Raw genomic sequence first — 26,456 nt, 5'->3', positions numbered from 1 at the left:
CGACGAGCGCGGGGGCGGAGCTAATGCTGCGGAAGGGTCCAGAAAGCCGTGCCTTAGCACCGCCTAACATCCGGGGCGTTGGGGGGCGGGACTTGTCCCGAGCGGCCCAATCCGTGGAGAGGCGCAGAGGGCGGGGCGGGGCGTCTTAAAGGGACCGCCAGGAGACGCGGGCGCTGCGGGGGCTTGGCCGGTAGGGGGCGCCCCCGGCGGGGCGGGCAAAGCCCCGTCGCGTCCCTGTCGCGTCCCTGTCGCGTCCCCTTCGCGTCCCCTTCGCGTCCCCTTCGCGTCCCCTTCGCGTCCCCTTCGCGTCCCCGTCGCGTCCCCGTCGCGTCGCGGTGTCGCGGCGGCAGGAGGGGGCGGGCGGGGGGAGGAGCCGGGGGCGGGGCCGCGGCGGCGCTGCCGGGCCGGGACATGGAGCAGCGCGGCGGGGGCTGAGCGGTGCGGGCCGGGGGCGGGCGTGGGGGGTCACGGCGCTGTGAGGTCCCCGGGGGAGTCTCAGGGGGATTTGGGGTCCCCGGGAGGGGGTCTCAGGGGGATTCGTGGTCCCCGGGGGCTCTCAGGGGGATTTGGGGTCCCCCGGGGGTCTCTGGGGGATTCGGGGTCCCCGGGGTGGGGAGAGTCTCAGGAGGATTCGGGGTCCCCGGGACGCTCTCAGGGGGATTTGGGGTTCCCGGGGGGGTCTCAGGGGGATTTGGGGTTCCCGGGGGGTCTCAGGGGGGATTCGGGGTCCCCGGGAGGCTCTCAGGAGGGTTTGGGGTCCCCGGGGGATCTCTGGCGGATTTGGGGTCCCCGGGAGGGGCTCTCAGGGGGATTTGGGGTTCCCGGGGGGGTCTCTGGGGGATTTGGGGTTCCCGGGGGGGTCTCAGGGGGATCCGGGGTGCCCGGGGGCTCTCAGGAGGGTTTGGGGTCCCCGGGGGTCTCAGGGGGATCCGGGGTGCCCGGGGGCTCTCGGGGCTGTGCGGGGTCCCTGGGGTGTCCGTGGGGCAGGGCAGACTCAGCCCGTGACACAAGAGATTTCGGTTTGTATTTGCCTGCTTTGGGCAAGACCCCCATGAGGGGCCAGTCGGGGGCTCCTCTTTGGGGACAGCGGGGACACCGTGTCCCCCCAGCCGTGAGGCCGCCCCCGGGGATGGCCGTGCCCCGGATGTCCCGTGACACCGCCGGTGTCCCCAGCTGAGCCCGCAGGCAGGTGCCAGGGCCCTTCAGCTCCCCTGGGGCCTGGGGACCCCGGGGAGGGCAGCGCGGGGGTCCCCAAGCCCCCGCTCCCCCGTGGATCTGCCCTTTGGCTTTGTGCGCATCCTGCCGATAAATCCCCAAAAAGCAGCAGCACAGCCCGGGGGGCTGAGCGGTGTTTTCTGTAGCCCCTGGGTGCTGGGGAGGGGACGGTCCCTGCCCCGGGGGGCTCCCGTGGCTGGGGGGACGCGCCTGCCCAGACAGCTCTGTGGCGTCCCGGGGATTGTCTGTAAATCGGATTTGTCCGAGCGGGCGTGGGGTGAGATCAGGGACAGGAGCTGGACCGGTGATCCTGTGGGTCAATCCAGCGGAGGACGTTCTGTGAGCAGAACGGCACAGCCCCTCGTTTGGGCGCTGGGGGACCCCTGGGGCCAGAGGATAAGGGACCAAGGGAGAGGGGAGTGAAGGACGAGCAGCGGGGCTGAGCTGAGAGCTGGGGCTGAGCTGGCGCGCAGCCCGGCGGCAGCTCGATAAACCACCTGTCCTGACTTGCCCGACGCGGTGAGTCACGGTGGTATCGCGGTGCAAGGTCAGGGGTCCTGATCCTGCAGCCAGGCGCTGTAAAACAAACCTGTTTGTAAAGGTGCTGAGTGCGCAGAGGGGCGGTTCTGGGTGCGGCTGCGGCGTGATGGTGCTGGGGCCAGCGGAGAGGGGACGGTGCCCTGGGTGGCGGGGGATGCGTGGACAGGTCACAGCACCGGCGGGCAGCATGGAGTCACTTCAGTTGGAAAAGCCGCTCCAGATGGAGTCCAACCATTCCCCAGCCCTGTCCTGCCCCATGTCCTGAGAACCTCATGTCCGTCTGTCCAGCCCTCCAGGGCTGGTGACTCCAGCACTGCCCTGGGCAGCCTGTTCCAATGCCCCACAGCCCTTTGGGGAAGAAATTGTTCCCACATCCAACCTCAACCTCCCCTGGGCAACTTGAGGCCGTTTCCTCTGCTCCTGGCACTTGTTCCTGGGGAGCAGAGCCCGACCCCCCTGGCTCCAAGCTCCTTTCAGGCAGTTCAGAGATCAGAAGGTCTCCCCTCAGCTCCTGTTCTCCAGCTGAACCCCCAGGTCCCTCAGCCGCTCCATCACACTTGTGCTCCAGCCCCTCACCAGCTCCGTTCCCTTCTCTCCACTCGCTCCAGCACCTCAATGGTTTTATTGGCGTGAGGGGCCCAGAACCGTCCCCAGCACCCGCGGGGTTTGTCAGCTTGTCCTGTGCGGCTCTGAGCCCAGGAAAGCTCTGGACGGACAAGTCCCACCCAGAAGAGCTCACGTGCCGTTCCAGATCGGCCGCGCTGCCCGCGGGCCGCTGCTCTGCCTGCGGGAACGTGCGTCCCTGCCCAGGGCTGCACCTCGCAGGACAACAGAGAATCCCCACCAAACTCTGTGTTTGTTCGCAGGTCCAGCAAGATGTTACAGGTGCCGCTGCCCCTGGACCGAGACGGGATCCTGTTCCGGCTCCGTTTCACCACGCTGGCCCTCGGGACTGTGTTCTGCCCGCTCTTTGGTTTCCTCTTCTGCGTGATCTGGTCTCTGCTGTTCCATTTCCAGGAGACGACGGCGACTCACTGCGGGGTGAGCCAAGTGTCCCCAGAGCTGTGGCTGCGGGGCCGGCGGGGTGGCAGGGCTCCTCTCTTCTTTTGGGCTTTCCCACCAGAGCTGTTACAGGGTCTTGAACAAGCTGCTTCATTTTATTGTATTTGTGATGTCCTGGGACGGGGGACGGAGGTTTCGGCTCTTTAGAAGGGACCTAAGGAGGTACAGATGGGTCAGGCTGGTGTCTGTAATTACGATAAGGAATAAAACTGGTGAAGCTGCGGATGAATATACTGCCTTGTGGAAGAGTTAACCAGCTTCTAGAAGAGGAATTTTTGCCCCTTGTGTCAGAGGAAGCACAAACACGTGCGTGGGGAGTGCGGGTTAAGAGGGACCCCCTGGATTTCCACAAGGGCTGGCGTTGGGTTCTTTGCCCAGGCACGAGTGTGGAGGAGCCGCTGGGGACATGTGGGAAGAGGGGGCGGGAGCGGGCGGGCGTCCTCCCGCAGCGGGAGGTGACCACGGGCACCTGGGGGGTCCGCGTCATTCCTTGTGCCCGTCGCCGTGGGGTGACATGGGCGGGCGGCAGGGTCCCGCAGCGGGGAGGACGAGCCAGGGTGACGAAGCAATAATGTGCCGGGGCAGATTGTTTTGGAGATACAAGTGATGTGTACACCCAGCATACGGTTCTGACCCCTCGTTGCGACACGGGTGTATGGGCCATGGAAAGGGTGCTTGGGGGAGTCACACAGCTCCCGTTGCTGGGGTGCAGAACTGGGGGGTGTTCAGCTGCACACGGGAAGAGACAACGGGCTGGGAACGGGGAGGGGTGAGACAGGGACCTCTGGGATTGTGTTCAGGCTGGGGAGGGACCCGCTGCACCCTCTGCCCGTGCGAGGAGTAGCACACAGAATTGTTTTGGTGGCAAAAGACCTTTAAGGCCATTGAGTCCAACCATAACCCACCCTGTCCCTGCCCCATGTCCTGAGAACCTCCTGTCCGTCTGTCCAGCCCTCCAGGGCTGGTGACTCCAGCACTGCCCTGGGCAGCCTGTTCAATGCCCCACAGCCCTTTGGGGAAGAAATTGTTCCCACATCCAACCTCAACCTCCCCTGGCGCAACTTGAGGCCGTTTCCTCTGCTCCTGGTGCTTGTTCCTGGGGAGCAGAGCCCGACCCCCCTGGCTCCAAGCTCCTTTCAGGCAGTTCAGAGATCAGAAGGTCTCCCCTCAGCTCCTGTTCTCCAGCTGAACCCCCCAGGTCCCTCAGCCGCTCCATCACACTTGTGCTCCAGCCCCTCACCAGCTCCGTTCCCTTCTCTCCACTCGCTCCAGCACCTCAAGGCCTTTCTTGGCGTGAGGGTCCCAGAACTGCCCCAGGATTGGCGGTTTGTCCCCCCAGGTCCCAGCACAGGGACGGTCACTGCCCTGGGCCTGCTGGCCACACCAGTGCTGGTACCAGCCAGGATCCTGTGGCCTCTTGGCCACCTGGGCACACGCTGGCTCATGTTCAGCCGCTGCCACCAACACCCCCAGGGCCTTTTCCAGCCGCTGTTCCCCAGCTGCAGCGTCCATGGGGTTGGTGTGACCCGTGACGTGGGGACACTGTGTGGAGGTGTCAGGTTCAAGGCCCACAAAGGAGCTGGTTCCTCTGGCAGAGAGCGGCCGAGCTGGGGGTGGACGGTTTTGTGTGGGGCCCAGGGGAGAACGAGTGGGACCAGGGCAGAGCGGATCACCTGCTCTACAGTGACTGTGGTGCCTCGGGATGTCCCCAGGCTGTGACGCTCTGGACGTTGGGAGTTTGTTCCGGGCTGTACTGATGGTTGTCCTTGTTCCCCACTGCGCGGTGTTTTCCCGCTGTTGCTGGCAGTTCCCTCCGCTAGAGCGGGGCTAACAGACCCTGCGCCCTTCCCTCCTCTGTCCCCAAAGTGGCACAGCAGACACGAGGGACCACAGCTGAGCAAAGGGAAGGAATAAAGGCCATAAATGTACAGCTAAGAAACCCGAGGGGACCCTGAGCAGGGCAGTCCAGCACAAGGGGACTGTCGTCCCAGGGCTGGGGACAGCGTGGGGGGCCGGCTGGTCCTGGGGGGTGAACCAGGGTTGCTGCCCTGTGGTGTGTCCTGGCTTTTGAAATGGGAATAAACTTATTCAGATAAAAAAACAGTTTTAGCATCTTGGAGGGCTATGAATACTCTGCCCCGTGAGGCCCCATCTGCAGAACTGGGGCCAGTGCTGGGCTCCCAGTGTAAGGACAAGGAGTCACTGGAGAGTCCAGGGAGGGACACGAAGATGCTGAGGGGTCTGGAGCATCTTTGTGTGAGGAGACACTGAGAGAGCTGGGGCTGCTGAGCTGGAGAAGAGAAGCTGAGAGGGATGTGATCAATGATCAATATGTCAGGGTGGGTGTCAGAGGATGGACCAGACTCTGTTCAGTGGTGCCCAACGCCAGGGTGAGGGGCAACGGGCACAGACTGAAACACAGGAGGCTCCATGTGAACATGAGCAGAACCTTGTGTGCTGGGAGGTGCCAGAGCCTGGCCCAGGCTGCCCAGAGCGGGTGTGGAGTCTCCTGCTCTGAGACATTCAAACCCCCTGGGATCCTCTGTGATCTGCTCTGTGACCTGTGTGATCTGCCCTGTGACCCTGTGTGATCTGCCCTGTGACCTGTGTGATCTGCTCTGTGACCCTGTGTGATCTGCTCTGTGACCTGCGTGATCTGCTCTGTGACCCTGTGTGATCTGCCCTGTGACCTGTGTGATCTGCCCTGTGACCTGTGTGATCTGCTCTGTGACCTGTGTGATCTGCTCTGTGACCCTGTGTGATCTGCCCTGTGACCTGTGTGATCTGCCCTGTGACCTGTGTGATCTGCTCTGTGACCCTGTGTGATCTGCCCTGTGACCCTGTGTGATCTGCTCTGTGACCCTGTGTGATCTGCTCTGTGACCTGTGTGATCTGCTCTGTGACCCTGTGTGATCTGCCCTGTGATCCTGTGTGACCAGGTGGGGCTGGGGATCTACAGAGATCCCAACCAGCCTGGGATGCTGTGATGCTCAACATGCTCCCTGCTCCTGTCCCACCAGCCGCTGTCTCTCCTCCAGGTCCCGAACTACCTCCCCTCCATCAGCGCGGCCATCGGGGGCGAGACCCCCCAGCGCTACGTCTGGCGTCTCTGCATCGGCCTCCACTCCGCCCCCCGCTTCCTGGTGGCCATCGCCTACTGGAACCACTACCAGAGCTGCCACTGCTCCCACCCGCGCTACCTGCGCCTCTGCCACTGCAACCTGCTGCTCAGCCTGCTCGAGAACTTCGCCCTCCTCGTCCTCACCTACGTCTCCTCTTCCGAAAACTATGGTAGGTGTCTCCTCCCGTGCTCTGCGCTTGCTGTGGGGCCGGTGGTCTTGCTGGCGGCTGGTGGGGCTTTGCAGAGCTCTGCTTTGCCACGGCGTTTTGGAATTAGTCAGTTTGGAAGAGAAAAAAGCCAGCAAAGCTAAAGAAGTTCTGTTAAAGTTAGCATTTAGGTAGCAAAGTTATGTCTGTAATCATAGAATCTTGGAATCACAGAATCATTCTGGTTGGAAAAGCCCCTCAAGATTAAGTCCAACCATAACCCACCCCGTCCCTGCCCCATGTCCTGAGAACCTCATGTCCGTCTGTCCAGCCCTCCAGGGCTGGTGACTCCAGCACTGCCCTGGGCAGCCTGTTCAATGCCCCACAGCCCTTTGGGGACTAAGTTTTGAAAATACCCATGTTTTTCACCAAACTCTTGGCTGCTGATAACTGCTTGAAGCCATAGGCTGAATTTTTATGTCCAGCCTCGGATCAGGCTTTAGCGCTCGGTTCCCACGTGCATGCGAGGGCCACGTTTAACGTGTCCCGCCACAGCTCAGCAAAGGCAGCTGTGCTCGTCCCCACCATCCGCTCTGTCTGCGCTGCTGAGCTCTGGTTTTAGTTCCGCACTGGCCCCCAGCCCGCGCTCTGTTCCAGCAGTGCTCTCATACCCTCTACAGAACTGTCTGGGTAAAGTTTCCTGTGTTGGCATGAAAACAAAATGAGAAATTTTCAGGTTAAATCAACATGTGCAAAACACAAACACACAGTAGGCTGGGAAATGCCCTTTGCCCTCTTGGTCTCATTGGACATGAATTTAAGTGCTGATAGTGATATCCAGCCGTGGCTTAATCCTGAGATCTGGAGGAGGCTCCGGGGATTGACTTGGGAGGACTCGGATCCAGGAGCCAGCAAGGAGGTGCTGCGGCATGGAGAACAAACGCCGTTCTGGGACTTGTCAAGAGGAAATTCTGTGTCACCTGTCCCTGCCCTCAGCTGGAGGGAGATGAGGCACATCGTGTCTGGCTGTGGGACCACGCTCGAGGATGTCGTTGTACGGTCTTGCAAAGAGCGGCCCAGTGGCACGAGAGGGTTTGTCTCTTTGCAGCAAGGGAGGTGAGGTGGGGGGTGGGGATGCAGCTGGGACCAGCTGGAGAACAGGAGCTGAGGGGAGACCTTCTGATCTCTGAACTGCCTGAAAGGAGCTTGGAGCCAGGGGGGTCGGGCTCTGCTCCCCAGGAACAAGCGCCAGGAGCAGAGGAAACGGCCTCAAGTTGCGCCAGGGGAGGTTGAGGTTGGATGTGGGAACAATTTCTTCCCCAAAGGGCTGTGGGGCATTGAACAGGCTGCCCAGGGCAGTGCTGGAGTCACCAGCCCTGGAGGGCTGGACAGACGGACAGGAGGTTCTCAGGACATGGGGCAGGGACGGGGTGGGTTATGGTTGGACTCGATGAGCTTGAGGGGCTTTTCCAAACTGAATTCCCTTATTCTATGAATTTATACTGCAAGTATCTTCCTGCTTGCAATGGGCGAGGAGAACAAGCTTTGGGAAGGCAGATGCATGGGGGTCGGGAAGCGCTGTAGCCGCTTGGAGCAGCAGCCTGGAAGCGGGTTATGGTCACAGGGACCCCCCAATCTGCCTGTGGGGCTGGGGGTCCAGCCCCAGTGCAGATGATGGGGGGGTGGTCTCTGAGGCTCCTCCAGCCCCCGCTGCCATCAGGGCAGGGTTTCCTATTCACAGAGCAGAGCAGGTGCTGTCCTGCCTGCTGCTGCAGCGGGTGTTTGGAGACGTTGCATCTCGCACACCAAAACAGCTCATATCCGGGAAAACCAGCCGAAAAGTGTGTGAGCGCAGTGCCCTTGGGGTGCTCAGGCAGCTGGTGGCTCTGTGCACACAGGGCTGCGGTGTCATGAGCAGCATCCAGGGAGCTGTCCTGGTCCATAGGGGAGCCCAGTGAGCTGGGATGGCTGGACATAGGATCACAGAATCATTTTGGTTGGAAAAGCCCCTCAAGATCAAGTCCAACCATAACCCAGCCCTGTCCCTGCCCCACGTCCTGAGAACCTCATGTCCGTCTGTCCAGCCCTCCAGGGCTGGTGACTCCAGCACTGCCCTGGGCAGCCTGTTCAATGCCCCACAGCCCTTTGGGGAAGAAATTGTTCCCACATCCAACCTCAACCTCCCCTGGCGCAACTTGAGGCCGTTTCCTCTGCTCCTGGCGCTTGTTCCTGGGGAGCAGAGCCCGACCCCCCTGGCTCCAAGCTCCTTTCAGGCAGTTCAGAGATCAGAAGGTCTCCCCTCAGCTCCTGTTCTCCAGCTGAACCCCCAGGTCCCTCAGCCGCTCCATCACACTTGTGCTCCAGCCCCTCACCAGCTCCGTTCCCTTCTCTCCACTCGCTCCAGCACCTCAAGGCCTTTCTTCAGCCCTCAGGTGATTTTGGTGCCAGTGGCACTGCCATTTTGTTCACTGAGGTGATCCCGCCACCCCGGTGCCGCCATTTTGTGCACTGAGGTGATTTTGGTGCCACCATTTTGGGCCATGAGCTGAGGGGCCCAGAACTGCCTCAGAATTGGCGGTTTGTCCCCCCAGGTCCCAGCACAGGGACGGTCACTGCCCTGGGCCTGCTGGCCACACCAGTGCTGGTACCAGCCATGATCCTGTGGCCTCTTGGCCACCTGGGCACACGCTGGCTCATGTTCAGCCGCTGCCACCAACACCCCCAGGGCCTTTTCCAGCCGCTGTTCCCCAGCTGCAGCGTCCATGGGGTTGGTGTGACCCCAGCGCAGGACCCGGCACTCGGCCTTGTTGCCCCTCAGACCATTGGCCTCAGGTCCCAGCACAGGCACGGTCGCTGCCCTGGGCCTGCTGGCCGCACATGAACCTGCCCCTGGCAGAGCTGTGTGCTCCAGGCATCACTCCTGTCCAGCTCAGCTTCCTCATCTCCTCCTGGCACTTGTCCTTCCACCCCATCACACCCCTCCTGCCTCTGCCGGTGTCCCCAGCTGTCCCCACCACGGCAGGAGACCGCAGAGCAGCCTGCCCATGGGACATCAGAGTGGGAGCGTCCCCTTAGACACCCCGCTGCTCGTTTGGGGTTCGGACACCCCGAAGGTCACGGTCACACGAATGGCGTGGGGCTCTGCGTGGGCAGAGCGAGGTGCGGCTGGGCGAGAGCCGCTGGGAGCTGAGCCTGACCCGCCTTCCTCAGCGCCTGTGCCAGGCTCATCCCGGCTCCGTGGGGGAAGTTCCAGCCCAGCGGCGGCTGCGACGGGCCGGGGTTGATCGTCTCGCAGGGCGCTGCTCGCGGCTTCTCCTCCCCGCGGCTCCGCGCAAACACACGCTGTCCTGCGAAACCGACCCGCTGCTCCTGCACACAACCCGCCCGTTCGGCAGGCTGAGCAAATGCAGCTTGGGAGGGTCGCGAGACAAAACCCACAACCAGGAGTTATTTACATTCAATAATCCAGTAGCCCTTAACATCTCTCTATACAGACACGTTCTTCATATGTACAGGCTGCAAAGGGATCTGAATGAAGTTTATCCCAAACGCAGAAGAAAAATACAAAAAAGCCTCAATAATTCGCTCGAATTGTGGCGGTTTCCCGTCCCCTGGAATCGAGGGGGCAGGCGGGGAAAAGACAGTTTCTGCTGTTCAGGTGGTTGGGAATTCAGCTGGGGTTCAGTTCCTGGAGAAGAGGCTGTGAAACTCTTCTAAACAGAGCGTTTGATTGAAGATATGAATAACTCAGCTGGAGCTGCACGGGCTCGGTTGGTTGGGCTCTGTGCTGCTCTGGCTCCGCGGTGCTGCCGGCGAGCCTGGTGACAATGGCTAATTGGCAGGTGGATAGTGCAGGAGGCCAGAAGATGGTCCTTCCTGGGTCCTGGACTGGCTCTCTCTGCAAACCCCACTCTGTGCCTCAGTTTCCCCGTCCCTAGAGCCACAGTGGTGACGCCGAGCTGCTCTGGCGGTGCCTGAGGTTCATGGCTGTGGGGGGCGATGGGGACTGTGCAGCGGGTGCCAAAACACACGCACACCCCCTGGCACCCCGGGGTAAATCCCCCAGCAACTGGCTTTGTCATTAAACCCCCTTCCCTGCAGCTGTCCCCTGCGAACAGCCCGGTCCCCACGCTGCTGCCCACGCGAGGGGCGCAGCATCGAATTAAACCTAAAATCTCGCGGGTGCCGGGACCCTCAGGCTCGCGCCCTCCCTGCCCCTGTGCTCGGGGTTAACAGGAAACCTGTTGTCTCGTTGATTCAGCAATCCACGAGAATGCCTTCATCGTGTTTATCACGTCGGCGCTGGGCCACATGCTCCTGACGTGCGTCCTCTGGAGAATGACTAAGAAACACACAGTAAGTCCCGAGGTACAGACACTTTCCTTTCTTCTCTGCGCTGGGCTGGGGAGGGGGCTCGGGGGTGCTGGGGGGCTTCGGCTGTCGCTGGCTCACGAAATAACCATCACCGGGGGGTAAGGGAGTTAATACCACCAGGGAAACTGGGAAGCATCGTTACCAAAATCCGCGATTTACCGAAACAAAGTGGGGAGGAATCTTTTAGATTCCTGTTTTCTGGTTTTCGCTTAGAGCTGACATTTGACAAACCCCACAGGAGCGGGCGGGTTCCTGACCCCTTCTCCGTGCCCCGGGGTGCCTGTGTCTGAGCTGAAATGAGGTTTTCTGTGCTGGGAATGGGGGAGCTGCTGGTCCCACGGGCTGGGGTGGCTGCCGGCACGGCATGGGTAACATGCTGTTACCCCTTTGAGCAAGAAGTAGTTCCAGCAGGACAGGGAACTGCTGGAGAGAGTCCAGCGCAGCCACCAAGATGCTGGAGGGAGTGGAGCATCTCCCGTGTGAGGAAAGGCTGAGGGAGCTGGGGCTCTGGAGCTGGACAAGAGGAGACTGAGGGGGGACTCATTCCTGGGGATCAATGTGGAAAGGGGGAGTGTCAGGAGGATGGAGCCAGGCTCTTCTGGTGACAACCAGGGACAGGACAAGGGGCAATGGGTGCAAACTGGAACACAGGAGGTTCCACTGAAAGAGGAGAAGCAACTTGTTTGGGGTGAGGGTGGCAGAGCCTGGCCCAGGCTGCCCAGGGGGTTGTGGAGTCTCCTTCTGTGCAGACATTCCAACCCGCCTGGACACCTTCCTGTGTAACCTCATCTGGGTGTTCCTGCTCCATGGGGGGATTGCACTGCATGAGCTTTCCAGGGCCCTTCAGCCCCTGACATTCCGGGACTCTGTGAATGCTGCGCTGGGGCTGTGGGTCCTGGTTGCGTGAGGGGCTGCTGGGCTCAGGGGTCACTGGTCGTGTGTGGCTCAGGCAGAGGATCAGGACGGGGTTCTGGCTCCGTCACCTGGGTGCAGCTTTGGTGCCGTCCTGGTTTGTGGTGAGTGCTGGGCCGTGGCACCGGCACAGCTGCGGGCAGGGCAAGACGCTTGGCTTTGAAATTCCATACGTGAAATCTGCTGGTGGGGTGTGTGAGTCCCTGAGCGCTCGGCTGTGCCCAGGTGTCGGGGCTCCCGGGACCTCGCTGCCCTTTGTCCCTCAGTGAGGGTGTGGAGCTGCTGGAGAGGGGCCAGAGGAGCCCCAGGAATGACCCGAGGCTGGAACAGCTCTGCTGGGGACAGGTGAGAGAGTTGGGGTGTTCAGCTGGAGAACAGAAGCTCTGGGAGACCTTAGTGCAGCCTTTCCGGACTGAAAAGGGGCCCATGAGAAAGATGGGGACAGACTTTTGAGCAGGGCCTGTTGTGACAGGACAAGGGGTGATGGGTTAAACTAAAGGAGGGAGATTCAGGCTGGAAACGAGGAAGAAATCATTGCCCCTGAGGGGCTTTCACCCAAGATCACATTAGGAAACACCATGAGCAAAGTCCCATGGGCGAGGGTGTGCCCCGGTGTGCCCTGCTGCCACCTGGCAGCACTTGGACCCGCAGGTCACCGTCCTCTGCCACATCACCCGCTGGGGCTGGGGCGTCACCTGCTGCCAAGGAGCTGCGGGATGCGAACGGGAGGTGCCGGCAGGGCTGGCCAGAGCCTGTCACAGAGTCACCGAGGTTTGGGTTGGAGGGACCTTCCCAGCTCCCCAGTGCCCCCCTGCCATGAGCAGGGACATCTTCAGCAGCTCAGGGTGCTCAGAGCCCCGTCCAGCCTGGCCTGGGATGTCTCCAGGGATGGTTCATCCACCACCTCTCTGGCCAACCTGGGCCAGGCTCTCACCACCCTCAGGGCTGGGCAGGACTTGCCTGGGCTGGGCGCAGTGGTTAAGCCGCAGTGTCTCTGGCCATGTGCCACAGTGGGCAAGGTGGCAGCTTGTCCTCGTCACCCTCTGCCCGGTGCTGCAGGGCTCGCGCCGGGCACACATGTCCTGGTGCACGTGCCCAAACCCCCAGCAAAGGAACCTCTGTCCTCTCTGAGCGTGTGTCAACCTTGGCACATCCCTGGATGGGCAGGGAGGGACAGGGATAGAAGCACAGAATTGCTTTGGTTGGAAAAGCCCCTCAAGATCATGGAGTCCAACCATAACCCACCCCCGGCACTGCCCCATGTCCTGAGAACCTCCTGTCCGTCTGTCCAGCCCTCCAGGGCTGGTGACTCCAGCACTGCCCTGGGCAGCCTGTTCCAACGCCCCACAGCCCTTTGGGGAAGAAATTGTTCCCACATCCAACCTCAACCTCCCCTGGCGCAACTTGAGGCCGTTTCCTCTGCTCCTGGCGCTTGTTCCTGGGGAGCAGAGCCCGACCCCCCTGGCTCCAAGCTCCTTTCAGGCAGTTCAGAGATCAGAAGGTCTCCCCTCAGCTCCTGTTCTCCAGCTGAACCCCCAGGTCCCTCAGCCGCTCCATCACACTTGTGCTCCAGCCCCTCACCAGCTCCGTTCCCTTCTCTCCACTCGCTCCAGCACCTCAAGGCCTTGCTTGGCATGAGGGGCCCAAAACTGCCCCCAGGATTGGCAGTTTGGCCTCCCCAGGTCCCAGCACAGGGACGGTCACTGCCCTGATGTCCTGGCTCATTGTGCCACCATTTGTCACAGTGCCACCACCCAGCACCGCTCCCCTGCCCTCCTGGGCATTCCCTGCAGACGGAGGGCTCTGCCTGCCCCCCAGAGCTGGTGTCGGGACCCTCTGGGCCAGCCCTGCAACCCGGGTCGTGTGTCCTCACACCAGCTGCTGCGGGGCCATGTCGGCAGATGGAGCTGTGGCCCAGGGAGTGAGGGCGACGGGCGAGCTGCTCCCAAAGCAGCTGCGGGGTGACTGTCACGCTGGGGGGGTCTGGGCGAAGCGGCCGGGGGCTGGACACGCCACGGGGCGCGTGGCACCAGCCGCATCCTTCGATAAGCTCTGCATCCCCCTTATCACCACTCTGCAGATCTGCCTTGTCGCTCCGTCCCGTGATGCGCGATGTGGCCGTGAATCGCTCCCACGGGGACACGGCTCCTCCGGGGGCTCGTGGTGCTGTTGAGGCTCCTGGGGCTGCGCTCGCGCTTCCCGGGGGTGCCGGGCTCGGCCCCGCTCCTGCGACCCCGCGGCTGCTGCCCGGAGGGGCTGCAGGGCTATTTTAGGGGAGGGCGCAAATTATCTCCTCTTGTGGGTCATGGCATCTTGGGGCCGCGTTCTGGCTCCGTTCTTATCAGTTTTGGGGGGTTTTGTTACCCCCAGCCCTGGAGCCAACAGTGGCAGGAGGGGACAGGCAAGGGGGATAAATCAGGTCCCACAGTGCCTTGTCCTTCCCTTGTCTTCGTCTGAGGAAGCCACCAAGTGTTCCCAGGAGGGGTCAGGTCCTTTCACTCCAAAGCTGGGACCATTTCCAGGACAGATGTGATGCGAGGGGCTGGAAGGTTGGACCTGGGGGTCCGTGCAGCTGAGTTTGGACTGGGGGACGGGGCCAGCAGAGCCCTCCCCTGGCCCCGTGTCTGGAGCTGCTTTGTAGCAGCGCCCGAGGGGGCAAAGCTCCCTGGGTTTACTGGGGTTTCAGCGCCCGAGTGACGGGAATTGGTCTTGCAAAAGAAGCCTCGCTGGTCGGGGCTGGTGTTGCAAGGGCCTCTGTGCAAGGGCAGGAAGGTGCTGGGGAACTTCTTCGTAATGGGGAAGTACGGGCGGTTTCCAGTTGCAAGGCAGCAAATAGTGAGAAAAAGGAAAATAAAGCTCTGCAGGAGGGAAGAAAACAGCAAGCAGGCCGAGAGGAGGAGGGGAAGGGGCGAAGCAGGGAGAGCTCGGGGGAAAAGGGAATGGGGGCCAACGAGCGTCCAGCTCCGTGCTGGTGGCCGGTCGCGGCTGCGTGGCCGTCCCCACCGTCACCCCTGCCCCGGGCCGCTGCTCGCCCTGCCAGACCGTCCTGCCGCAGCTGGCCCGGCCACGGCGAGGATGCCGCGTGGTGCAGCCGAGCGGAGCGGTTTCACTTCTTGTTTGCAAACACATTTCCCCCTGTCCCAGCCCCTGGCGTCACCGTGGCTCCATTTCAGCTGCCAGCCCAGCTGCTTCAGACCCATCGGTGGGGCCGGGTCTGGCTGTGCCACCGCTGCCATCCTGCCCGTCCTGCCCGCGCTGCCGCAGCGGCACAGCCGAGCTGGGCTTCAACCGCTGCTGGAAGAGCCACCAACGCGGGCTGTGAACGCACGTGTTTTCACAGAATCACAGAACCCCAGAATGTCAGGGATTGGAAGGGACCTCAAAGCTCATGCAGTGCAATCCCCCCATGGAGCAGGAACACCCAGATGAGGTTACACAGGAAGGTGTCCAGGCGGGTTGGAATGTCTGCACAGAAGGAGACTCCACAACCTCCCTGGGCAGCCTGGGCCAGGCTCTGCCACCCTCACCGGGAACAAGTTTCAGCCCAACTCCTCGGCAGCACCGTCGCCAAACCGGCAGCCTGTGGGGTGGTGGCAGCCGCTCACACAACCCTCTATAAATATCCCAGCCTAAGCCGTTGGTGCTGGGAGAGTTTGTCTTGGGGTTCAGCACAGAGCAGCCGGAAGCACGAGAGGGGGAGCTGGGAGCGATGTGCAGCACGAAGCACGGAGGGTGCACTGTCCCCAAGGAAGGGACGGCTCCCTGAGCAGCGCTGGTGCTGGGGAGGTCCCAGGGGACCGTAGCTCTTGCATTTTCAATTAATGTCACTTTGCTACTCTAGTCTGTGTCCCCATCAGGAACTGGTGGGTGAGCCTCACAGGGTCCCTCTTCTTCCTCTCTGGGTGGGAGGCAGCAGGAGCTCTGTGCCGCTCAGCAGCGTCCTCCTGCCCTTGGCGCTGGGTTTGTGGGGCTGGGGGCTCCCCTGGGACAGGTGGCAGTGATACCGGGTGTGTTCCACAGGCTGGGAGCTGCGTGGGCAGAGTCCTGGGCTGGGGCTGCAGGGATGTCCCTGCCGGGGTGGGCTGGGGCAGCTGGTCCCTTCTGTCCCATCAAACAATCATGGAATAGTCCAGGTTGAAGGAGCTTCCCAGCTCCCCAGTTCCCCTGCCATGAGCAGGGACATCGTCACCAGCTCAGGGTGCTCAGAGCCCCGTCCAGCCTGGCCTGGGATGTCTCCAGGGATGGTTCATCCACCACCTCTCTGGCCAACCTGGGCCAGGCTCTCACCACCCTCAGGGCAACAATTCCTTCCTCATGTCCAGCCTGAATCTCCCTCCTTTAGTTTAACCCATCACCCCTTGTCCTGTCACAACAGGCCCTGCTCAAAAGTCTGTCCCCATCTGTCTCATGGGCCCCTTTTCAGTCCGGAAAGGCTGCACTAAGGTCTCCCAGAGCTTCTCTTCTCCAGCTGAACACCCCAACTCTCTCACCTGTCCCCAGCAGAGCTGTTCCAGCCTCGGGTCACTCCTGGGGCTCCTCTGGCCCCTCTCCAGCAGCTTCACGTGTGTCCTGTGCTGAGGACCCAGAGCTGGACCAGCACTGCAGGGGGGTCTCACCAGAGTGGGGCAGAGGGGCAGGATCCCCCAAACCTGCTGCCCACGCTGCTGGGGACGCAGCCCAGGACACGGGTGGTTTCTGGGCTGCCAGTGCACGTTGCCAGCTCGTGTCCCATCTTTGACCTCCCAGCACCCGAAGTCCTTCTCCTCAGTGCTGCCCCCCACCCCTCCATGCAGCCTGGACTGACACCAGGAATTGCCCCGACCCAGGTGCAGGACCTTGCACTTGGCCCTGTTAGAGCCTTGTTAGGCTCAGGCTCCGGGTTCCTGGGGAGGGAGAGTTGCTCCGCTCTCCCTCTGTGTTTGCCAGGATATAAAACCATCCTCCCCGCTTCAGTGTGTCCTCAGCATTTCACAGTCACTCGTCCCATTTCCTTGGGGTTTTCTTATCCCTCTTTTTCCTTGCAGGGAGCATGGAGGCTTGAGCCTCCTGCTTAGAGCTGCCAGCTCACCCCCAGGACACCCACTGGGGGGTCTCCTGCCCCTTGTCCTGCTGCGGGACCCCTGCGGGTGTCCCCATGGAGTGGCCACCTCGAGACTCCCATGTCCTGGTACATCCAGCACAGCATTTCCAGCCAGGCAGGAGGGGATTGTCCCGCTCTGCTCTGCCTGGGCGGCCTCACCTGCAGCATTCCCTGTGTGCAGGGCTGGGGACACGGGTAAAGGAGATAAAGCTGCTGGAGAGGGTGCAGAGGCCATGGAGCTGGTGAAGGTTTGGAGTGAAGCCGTGTGAGCAGCGGCTGCAGTCCCTGGTTTGCTCAGCTGGAGCAGAGCAGACTGAGCGCAGAGCTCATGGGCTGCAGGTTCCTCAGCAGGAGCAGGAGGGGCAGGCTGAGCTCTGCTCGGTGACAGTGACAGACCCAGGGAACGGCAGGAGATGTGCCAGGGGGTCAGTGGGACATGAGGCAAAGGTTCTTCCCCAGAGGTGCTGGACACTGAACAGGCTCCCAGGGAGGTGTCACGGCCCAACCTGACAGTGTTCAACAAGAGACTGGACACTGTCCTCAGACACACGGGTGACCTGTGGGGTGTCCTGTGCAGGGACAGACGTTGGGCTCCATGATCTGTGGGTCCCTCCAGCTCAGGACACTCAGTGGTTCTATGGGTTCCCACCGTGTCACCCTGACCCCTGGGCCCAGCCTGACCCAGGGTTATAGAGCCCAGCGGATAATTAGAGGAGTGGATAATTAGCTGTTAATCCTTAATGCCAGGGCACAGCCAGCTCAGCCCAGAGCCCGGGGGGATGACGCCTGCAGGGTGGCTGCTGACAGCAGCCGGTCCCCAGGGCTGCGGGGTCCCTGTGTGGTGACAGAAGCCAGTGTTGCTGAATGGAGGTTTCTCAGCAGCGGCTGTTCTGAAATCCGCTGCCTTTGGCTGCTCCTCAGGGAACGTCCCTGCAGCAGCGCGGGCAGGACACACAGCCACAGCGGCGACAAGGAGGGGGACCATGGGGGGACAATGGAGCTGGAGCGTTTTCCTTGCCCTGGTGTGGGAAGAGGCGACAGGAACGGGCCTGTCTGTGCTTCAGGCAGCCTGATGGGAGCCCTGGTCACTGCCAGTGCTGAGCACAGCGTCACCAAGGTTTGTGTTGGAGGGACCTTCCCGGCCCCCCAGTCCCCCTGCCATGACAGGGACATCTTCACCAGCTCAGGTTGCTCAGAGCCCCGTCCAGCCTGGCCTGGGATGTCTCCAGGGATGGTTCATCCACCACCTCTCTGCCCAACCTGGGCCAGGCTCTCACCACCCTCAGGGCAACAATTCCTTCCTCATGTCCAGCCTGAATCTCCCTCCTTTAGTTTAACCCATCACCCCTTGTCCTGTCACAACAGGCCCTGCTCAAAAGTCTGTCCCCATCTTTCTCATTGTCTCCTTTTAAGTACCTCACAGTGAAGCACGGTGCAGTGCCGTAGGACACCGTGCAGTGCTGTGCAGTGCAGCACAGTGTGGTGCAGTGCTGTATGACACGGTGCAGTGCTGTATGACACGGTGCAGTGCTGTATCACACGGTGCAGTGCTGTATGGCACGGTGCAGTGCTGTATGACACGGTGCAGTGCTGTATGACACGGTGCAGTGCTGTATCACACTGTGCAGTGCTGTATCACACGGTGCAGTGCTGTATCACACTGTGCAGTGCTGTATCACACGGTGCAGTGCTGTATCACACGGTGCAGTGCTGTATCACACGGTGCAGTGCTGTATGACACGGTGCAGTGCTGTATGACACGGTGCAGTGCTGTATGACACGGTGCAGTGCTGTATGACACGGTGCAGTGCTGTATCACACGGTGCAGTGCTGTATCACACGGTGCAGTGCTGTATCACACGGTGCAATGCTGTATGACACGGTGCAGTGCTGTATGACACGGTGCAGTGCTGTATGACACGGTGCAATGCTGTATGACACGGTGCAGTGCTGTATGACACGGTGCAGTGCTGTATGACACGGTGCAGTGCTGTATCACACGGTGCAGTGCTGTATCACACGGTGCAGTGCTGTATGACACGGTGCAGTGCTGTATCACACGGTGCAGTGCTGTATGACACGGTGCAGTGCTGTATGACACGGTGCAGTGCTGTATGACACGGTGCAGTGCTGTATCACACGGTGCAGTGCTGTATCACACGGTGCAGTGCTGTATGACACGGTGCAGTGCTGTGTGACACGGTGCAGTGCTGTATCACACGGTGCAGTGCTGTATGACACAGTGCAGTGCTGTATGACACGGTGCAGTGCTGTATGACACGGTGCAGTGCTGTATGACACAGTGCAGTGCTGTATCACACAGTGCAGTGCTGTATCACACGGTGCAGTGCTGTATGACACAGTGCAGTGCTGTATGACACGGTGCAGTGCTGTATGACACAGTGCAGTGCAGGGCAGTGTGGTGCAGTGCTGTATGACACGGTGCAGTGCTGTATGACACGGTGCAGTGCTGTATCACACGGTGCAGTGCTGTATGACACGGTGCAGTGCTGTGTGACACGGTGCAGTGCTGTATCACACGGTGCAGTGCTGTATGACACAGTGCAGTGCTGTATGACACGGTGCAGTGCTGTATGACACGGTGCAGTGCTGTATCACACGGTGCAGTGCTGTATGACACGGTGCAGTGCTGTATGACACAGTGCAGTGCTGTATCACACAGTGCAGTGCTGTATCACACGGTGCAGTGCTGTATGACACAGTGCAGTGCTGTATGACACGGTGCAGTGCTGTATCACACGGTGCAGTGCTGTATCACACGGTGCAGTGCTGTATGACACGGTGCAGTGCTGTATGACACGGTGCAATGCTGTATGACACGGTGCAGTGCTGTATCACACGGTGCAGTGCTGTATCACACGGTGCAGTGCTGTATGACACGGTGCAGTGCTGTATGACACGGTGCAGTGCTGTATCACACGGTGCAGTGCTGTATCACGCGGTGCAGTGCTGTATGACACGGTGCAGTGCTGTATGACACGGTGCAGTGCTGTATCACACGGTGCAGTGCTGTATCACACGGTGCAGTGCTGTATGACACGGTGCAGTGCTGTATGACACGGTGCAATGCTGTATGACACGGTGCAGTGCTGTGTGACACGGTGCAGTGCTGTGTGACACGGTGCAGTGCTGTATCACACAGTGCAGTGCTGTATGACACGGTGCAGTGCTGTATCACACAGTGCAGTGCTGTGTGACACGGTGCAGTGCTGTATGACACGGTGCAGTGCTGTATGACACAGTGCAGTGCTGTATCACATGGTGCAGTGCTGTATGACACGGTGCAGTGCTGTATCACACAGTGCAGTGCTGTATGACACAGTGCAGTGCTGTATGACACAGTGCAGTGCTGTATGACACGGTGCAGTGCTGTATGACACGGTGCAGTGCTGTATCACACGGTGCAGTGCTGTATGACACGGTGCAGTGCTGTATGACACGGTGCAATGCTGTATGACACGGTGCAGTGCTGTGTGACACGGTGCAGTGCTGTGTGACACGGTGCAGTGCTGTATCACACAGTGCAGTGCTGTGTGACACGGTGCAGTGCTGTATCACACAGTGCAGTGCTGTATGACACAGTGCAGTGCTGTATCACACGGTGCAGTGCTGTATCACACGGTGCAGTGCTGTATCACATAGTGCAGTGCTGTATGACACGGTGCAGTGCTGTATCACACGGTGCAGTGCTGTATCACACGGTGCAGTGCTGTATCACACAGTGCAGTGCTGTATGACACGGTGCAGTGCTGTATCACACGGTGCAGTGCTGTATCACACGGTGCAGTGCTGTATGACACGGTGCAGTGCTGTATCACACGGTGCAGTGCTGTATCACACGGTGCAGTGCTGTATGACACAGTGCAGTGCTGTATGACACGGTGCAGTGCTGTATCACACGGTGCAGTGCTGTATCACACGGTGCAGTGCTGTATGACACGGTGCAGTGCTGTATGACACGGTGCAGTGCTGTATGACACGGTGCAGTGCTGTATGACACGGTGCAGTGCTGTATCACACGGTGCAGTGCTGTATCACACGGTGCAGTGCTGTATGACACGGTGCAGTGCTGTATGACACGGTGCAGTGCTGTATGACACGGTGCAGTGCTGTATCACACGGTGCAGTGCTGTATGACACGGTGCAGTGCTGTATGACACGGTGCAGTGCTGTATGACACGGTGCAGTGCTGTGTGACACAGTGCAGTGCTGTATCACACGGTGCAGTGCTGTATCACACAGTGCAGTGCTGTATGACACGGTGCAGTGCTGTATGACACGGTGCAATGCTGTATGACACGGTGCAGTGCTGTATGACACGGTGCAGTGCTGTATCACACAGTGCAGTGCTGTGTGACACGGTGCAGTGCTGTATCACACAGTGCAGTGCTGTATGACACGGTGCAGTGCTGTATCACACAGTGCAGTGCTGTATGACACGGTGCAGTGCTGTGTGACACAGTGCAGTGCTGTATCACATGGTGCAGTGCTGTGTGACACAGTGCAGTGCTGTATGACACAGTGCAGTGCTGTATGACACGGTGCAGTGCTGTATCACACGGTGCAGTGCTGTATCACACGGTGCAGTGCAGGGCAGTGTGGTGCAGTGCAGGGCAGTGTGGTGCAGTGCTGTATCACACGGTGCGGCGCAGGGCCGCTGCCGCTCTCCTCGCTGCGAGCAGCGGGGCCGTGCTGCCGCTTCTCAGCGCCGCCGTTTCCGCCGTTGCCGTGGGATGAAAACAAGGCTGTTTGTGACCCGCGTTTCCGCTGTGAAACCCCACAGGCCGCCTCGGCCCCGGCGCGTTGTTGTTTCGCTCGTGGTTGGCACCGCCGCTCGCCCCACCCGCCCCAGCGCCCCGCGCCTCCCTGCTCCTGCCTGCGCCAGCCCTGAACCAGGGGGTCCGGGAGGACAGGGACAAGGCCAGGGACAAGGACAGAGGCCCTCGGCAGCCGCAGCAGGAAGGGACCGGCCTGGGGGACGGGGCGGCGCTGGCCTCACGTCCCCGATGGTGAAGGCGGCGGCCGGGCCGTCCTTCCTCTCTGGGTTTTCCTCCCTGCGTGACCTGTTTGTGCTGCCGGCAGCTTTCTGGGGGTAATGGAAAGTGTGATGGGGCAATTTAAATTTTCCTTATTCTCAGCAGTCCCTGAAAATGGGAGTTTTTTGTCACGCGTGAAACGTCAGATGAGGGGGAAATTCCCCTCCCACCCAGAAACGGGAATAACAGCCAGTGGCTGGGTTGGTATTTGGCAGGACAAGGGGTGATGGGTTAAACTAAAGGAGGGAGATTCAGGTTATACATCAGGAAGGAATTGTTGCCCTGAGGGTGGTGAGAGCCTGGCCCAGGTTGGCCAGAGAGGTGGTGGATGAACCATCCCTGGAGACATCCCAGGCCAGGCTGGACGGGGCTCTGAGCACCCTGAGCTGGTGAAGATGTCCCTGTCATGGCAGGGGGAGCTGGGAAGGTCCCTCCAACACAATCTATCCTAAGATTCTACCCTTGGCCCCGTTGCATGAGGGCCCATCCCACTTTCCACCTCCCCTGTCCTGGGGCTTCGTGTGCTGGGGGCAGGGCCAGGGGCTCCGTCCTGCGCTGGACTGGAGACACCAGGGTCTGCCCCACACGCCCCTCAGCCCCTGTGCACGGTTCTGGGTTCCTGTGCCATGGAGTCCCCACTCACACTCGGGGTGCGGGGAGGCGCTGGCAGCAGCCCCGTGCTGCCCTTCCGCCCATTGTGCTGCTGGAGGTGGTGCTGGGGGCAGGATGGGCCCCCCCAGTGCCACGGTGGCTCGTGCAACGTCTCCAGCGCGGCACCCGTCCCTTCATGTGGTTTCCTCCTCCCCAGCACAGTTGCGAGCGAGGGCGTGCAGCACCCACTGGTGAATTCCCCGCGCTGGGGCGGTTGGGCAGCGCCCGGGGGAGCCGGGGCCACCTGCAGCCACCCCATCTGCAGCCGGAGGATCTACCGTCTGGTAGAGCCGTTGGCCCCGTTTTGGGGGCTGCGAGAGCCCCGTGTGCACCCCAGCAGCACTGCAGCTCCCGCCTCCGCGGTCACCTGCATTCACACAGCATCCCGGGCTGGTTGTGCCCTCTGTACATCCCCAGCCCCCCCTGGTCATGCAGGGGCACAGAGCAGATCACACAGGATCACAGAGCAGATCACGCAGGGTCACAGAGCAGATCACACAGGATCACAGAGCAGATCACGCAGGGTCACAGGGCAGATCACACAGGGTCACAGAGCAGATCACACAGGGTCACAGGGCAGATCACACAGGGTCACAGAGCAGATCACACAGGATCCCAGGGGGTTTGAATGTCTCAGAGCAGGAGACTCCACACCCGCTCTGGGCAGCCTGGGCCAGGCTCTGGCACCTCCCAGCACACAAGGTTCTGCTCATGTTCACATGGAGCCTCCTGTGTTTCAGTCTGTGCCCGTTGCCCCTCACCCTGGTGTTGGGCACCACTGAACAGAGTCTGGTCCATCCTGACACCCACCCTGACATATTGATCATTGATCACATCCCTCTCAGCTTCTCTTCTCCAGCTCAGCAGCCCCAGCTCTCTCAGTGTCTCCTCACACAAAGATGCTCCAGACCCCTCAGCATCTTCGTGTCCCTCCCTGGACTCTCCAGTGACTCCTTGTCCTTACACTGGGAGCCCAGCACTGGCCCCAGTTCTGCAGATGGGGCCTCACAGGGCAGAGCAGAGGGGGAGGAACAACCTCCCTGACCTGCTGCCCACACTCTTCCTCACACACCCCAGGTCCCATTGGCCTCTCGGCCACAAGGTCACATTGGTGGCTCGTGGTGTCTCTGGGGTTGTGTGTTTTGTCGGTGTCAGGCGATGCTGGAGGCCCCACAGCCCTGCGACTGCTCACTGGCTACGGCAGCGAGTCCCCTCGGGTGGGAGCTGCTGTCCCGCTGTGGGGAGCCCCACGGCCACTTGGGTTATCTCCATGTGGGTGTGATCCCTCCGTGTGTCCCCAAGTCACAGCCCTGCCAAAGCCACCAGTGTGGCCCATGGTCCTTACCCGCGTGACTGTGCCCAAGGAGCTGGGGTGCACAGGGGTCCCAGGGCAGAGCATCCCTGGGCTTGGGGGTGGCAGCTCCAGCGGGTCCAGTGGCCGCAGTGACCAAGGCTGAGGAGCTGGTGGCCTCGAGGGGTCCCTGCCGTGCCAGGGCAGGCACCAGGGTCCAGCCAGGGCTCTGACCCAACTCTTGGGCTCTTCCAGGAGCGCAAGTCGTACAAGTGGAAGCAGCTGCTCTTCTTCTTCACCTTCATCACCTTCGCTTTTGCCGTGTGTGTTTACTTCCACCACAACTGGTACTGCGGCCCCGGAGGTAAGAAGGGCTGGGGCAGGGTTGCGTTCCCCCCGCAGCATGGCTGTGCTGGGGGGGACACACGCGGGGAAGTGACCGGGGCGATGCCTTGGCTGCCAAATCCCAGGCAGAGGCCAGGGGAGCTCCCCCAAAAGGGACGGTGCCCACCGCCCTTCTCCACAACCCTCCCCTCCCCACCCCCGTCCCATCCCCATCCCATCCCCACCCCGTCCCCGTCCCATTCCACCCCATCCCCGTCCCATCCCCGCCCCATCCCCACCCCATCCCCATCCCATCCCTGCCCCATCCCCGTCCCATTCCACCCCATCCCCATCCCATCCCCATCCCCATCCCATTCCACCCCATCCCCGTCCCATTCCACCCCATCCCCGTCCCATCCCCATCCCATTCCACCCCATCCCCGTCCCATTCCACCCCATCCCCGTCCCATCCCCATCCCATTCCACCCCATCCCTGTCCCATCCCCACCCCATCCCCGCCCCGTCCCCGTCCCATTCCACCCCATCCCCGTCCCATCCCCACCCCATCCCCACCCCATCCCCGCCCCATCCCCGTCCCATTCCACCCCATCCCCGTCCCATTCCACCCCATCCCCGTCCCATCCCCACCCCATCCCCGTCCCATTCCACCCCATCCCCGCCCCATCCCCGTCCTATCCCCATCCCATCCCCATCCCATTCCACCCCATCCCCATCCCATCCCCGCCCCATCCCCATCCCATTCCACCCCATCCCCGTCCCATTCCACCCCATCCCCACCCCATCCCCGTCCCATCCCCACCCCATCCCCATCCCATTCCACCCCATCGCCATCCCATCCCCGCCCCATCCCATTCCACCCCATCCCCGTCCCATTCCACCCCATCCCCGCCCCATCCCCATCCCATCCCCGCCCCATCCCCGTCCCCCCAGGGAGGTCCCCAGGGGATCCTGGTCTCCAGGGGCACACGTGGAGGTCGTTCCCCTCACCCACTGTGTCCCACCAGTGTACACCGTCTTCGCCTTCCTGGAGTACCTGGTGGTCCTCTCCAACATGGCCTTCCACATGACTGCCTTCTGGGACTTCGGCAACAAGGAGCTGGTGGTGAGCTCGCTGCTGGAGGACAAGCACTTCTAGGCGGCCACACTGCCGGGGGGCTGCTCCTCTGGGGGGAGCAGAGACCCCCTCCCTGTCCCACTGCCCCCAGGGCCGGGGTGTTTGCCATGGAGCTGCTGCAAGGATCCCCGGGGCCCTGGGCCCACAGGTGTCTGCGTGGTCCCTGGCTGTGCCTGGAGCTCTTACAGAGGGGCTGGGGGCTCTCACTGGGGACCCTCAGGGCCGGTGCCCCCGCCCTGGCTCCCTGATGACTGCGGGATGGGCAGGAGCGCAGAGGAGGGGGCAGGTTCCTGCTGCCCGGTTGTGCGGAGGATGCTCCCGGCAGAGCGGGGTGCTGCTCCCGGCAGAGCGGGGCACTGCTCCTGGCAGAACAGGGTGCTGCTCCCGGCGGAGCGGGGCGCTGCTCCCAGCAGAGTGGGGTGCTGCTCCTGGCAGAACAGGGTGCTGCTCCTGGCAGAGCGGGGTGCTGGTCCTGGCAGAACAGGGTGCTGCTCCTGGCAGAGCGGGGTGCTGGTCCTGGCGGAGCTGGGTGCTGCTCCCGTGGCGCGGGGACCAGCCTCGCCCCGAGGTGCAGAAATGACTTTACAAGCTGTGAGGTTGTAGAGAAGGTGTGTTTATTCAGCGCTGGGCACACACGGGGTAATTCCTCCAAGGTGTGGCGGATCCCCAGCAGCTGTACAGCCCTGCCCCTGCTCCCCCTGGCTGCTCTCACGGTTCCCCCGCCAGGCTGGGAGCCCTTGGGCAAGCTCCCCCAAAGGGCTGGTGGCCTTTCGGGCCTGGACGCTGAAGGCAGCCTGGGGAGCAGCAGCGCTCGCGGCCCCTGCGCCTCTCTGGCTGAACCCCAAAGCGGCGCAGCCGCCCCTTTGTCTTTGGGGGCCCAGCGATGCTACTGCTGACCTGGAACAAGGGTGTGGGGGGTGACCCCCATCTGCCGGGGCGCGGGGGCTGGCGTGGCAGCAGTGCGGGGTGCTGGCAGCGTCCCCAGGCCGGGCTCTGAGAGAGCTGGGGCTGCTCGGGCTTGGCCACGGCCCAGGAGGGACCAGCCACGTCCTGCGCCGGGAGGGACGGCGGAGCCGGTGCGGTGCCGGAGAGGCGGCGCGGGGCTCGCTCCTGCCCGCTCGCTGCCAGAGCAACGGGCAGGGGCTGCGGGCGGAGGGAGCCGAGCCTGGCAGCACCGGGGCCCGTCTTGACTTTGGGGGGCTCTGTGCTTGCCCGGGCTCACCGTACTCACTGCAAGGACCAACACGGGTCCCTGCGACTGCCCTTCGTGCGAATGCAGCTGCCACAACGGTCCCCAGGATGTCCCCGTGCTTGTCCCTGCATTCCCAGGGCTCGGGCAGAGCCTCCCGCACCGTGAGCTGTGTCCTGGCTGAGCCGGGGCCGCGCCGGCCATTGCGAGTGTCCTGCCGTGCCGTGTCCATCCGTGAGCGTCCCCCCCGCGCCGTGCCGGGCTCCATCCAGCCCCGCCTGCCTGCGTGTGCGTGCTGCCCGCTGCGGCCGCGGCGCCTCGGCTTTGAGGTTGAAATAAAGCACTGAGTATTTTTGTGA

At 61.8% G+C, this 26,456-nt stretch overlaps 1 protein-coding gene across 8 annotated transcripts; it reads left to right on the top strand.

Annotated features, from left to right (window-relative positions):
* The first annotated feature begins 36 nt into the window (after nucleotides 1-36).
* On the top strand, nucleotides 37-26,456 carry PGAP2 (post-GPI attachment to proteins 2). Of its 8 annotated transcripts, XM_065063446.1 has the most exons (7): nucleotides 376-438; nucleotides 1,046-1,185; nucleotides 2,622-2,796; nucleotides 5,856-6,108; nucleotides 10,346-10,452; nucleotides 23,705-23,813; nucleotides 24,799-26,456. In XM_065063446.1, the coding sequence occupies exons 3-7, from the start codon at nucleotides 2,632-2,634 to the stop codon at nucleotides 24,927-24,929; spliced, it is 765 nt and encodes a 254-aa protein (XP_064919518.1). In that variant the 5' UTR covers nucleotides 376-438; nucleotides 1,046-1,185; nucleotides 2,622-2,631; the 3' UTR covers nucleotides 24,930-26,456. The 8 variants fall into 8 exon arrangements, with proteins under 8 accessions (XP_064919587.1, XP_064919939.1, XP_064919798.1 ...); XM_065063515.1 differs by lacking the exons at nucleotides 376-438; nucleotides 1,046-1,185 and adding an exon at nucleotides 37-190; XM_065063867.1 differs by lacking the exon at nucleotides 1,046-1,185 and having other exon boundaries at nucleotides 333-438.

Source organism: Columba livia, chromosome 1, assembly GCF_036013475.1.
Source record: "Columba livia isolate bColLiv1 breed racing homer chromosome 1, bColLiv1.pat.W.v2, whole genome shotgun sequence".
NCBI lineage: Eukaryota > Metazoa > Chordata > Aves > Columbiformes > Columbidae > Columba > Columba livia.
Note: the sequence above shows the minus strand (reverse complement) of the source record. Positions and strands in the feature narration are given on the sequence as shown.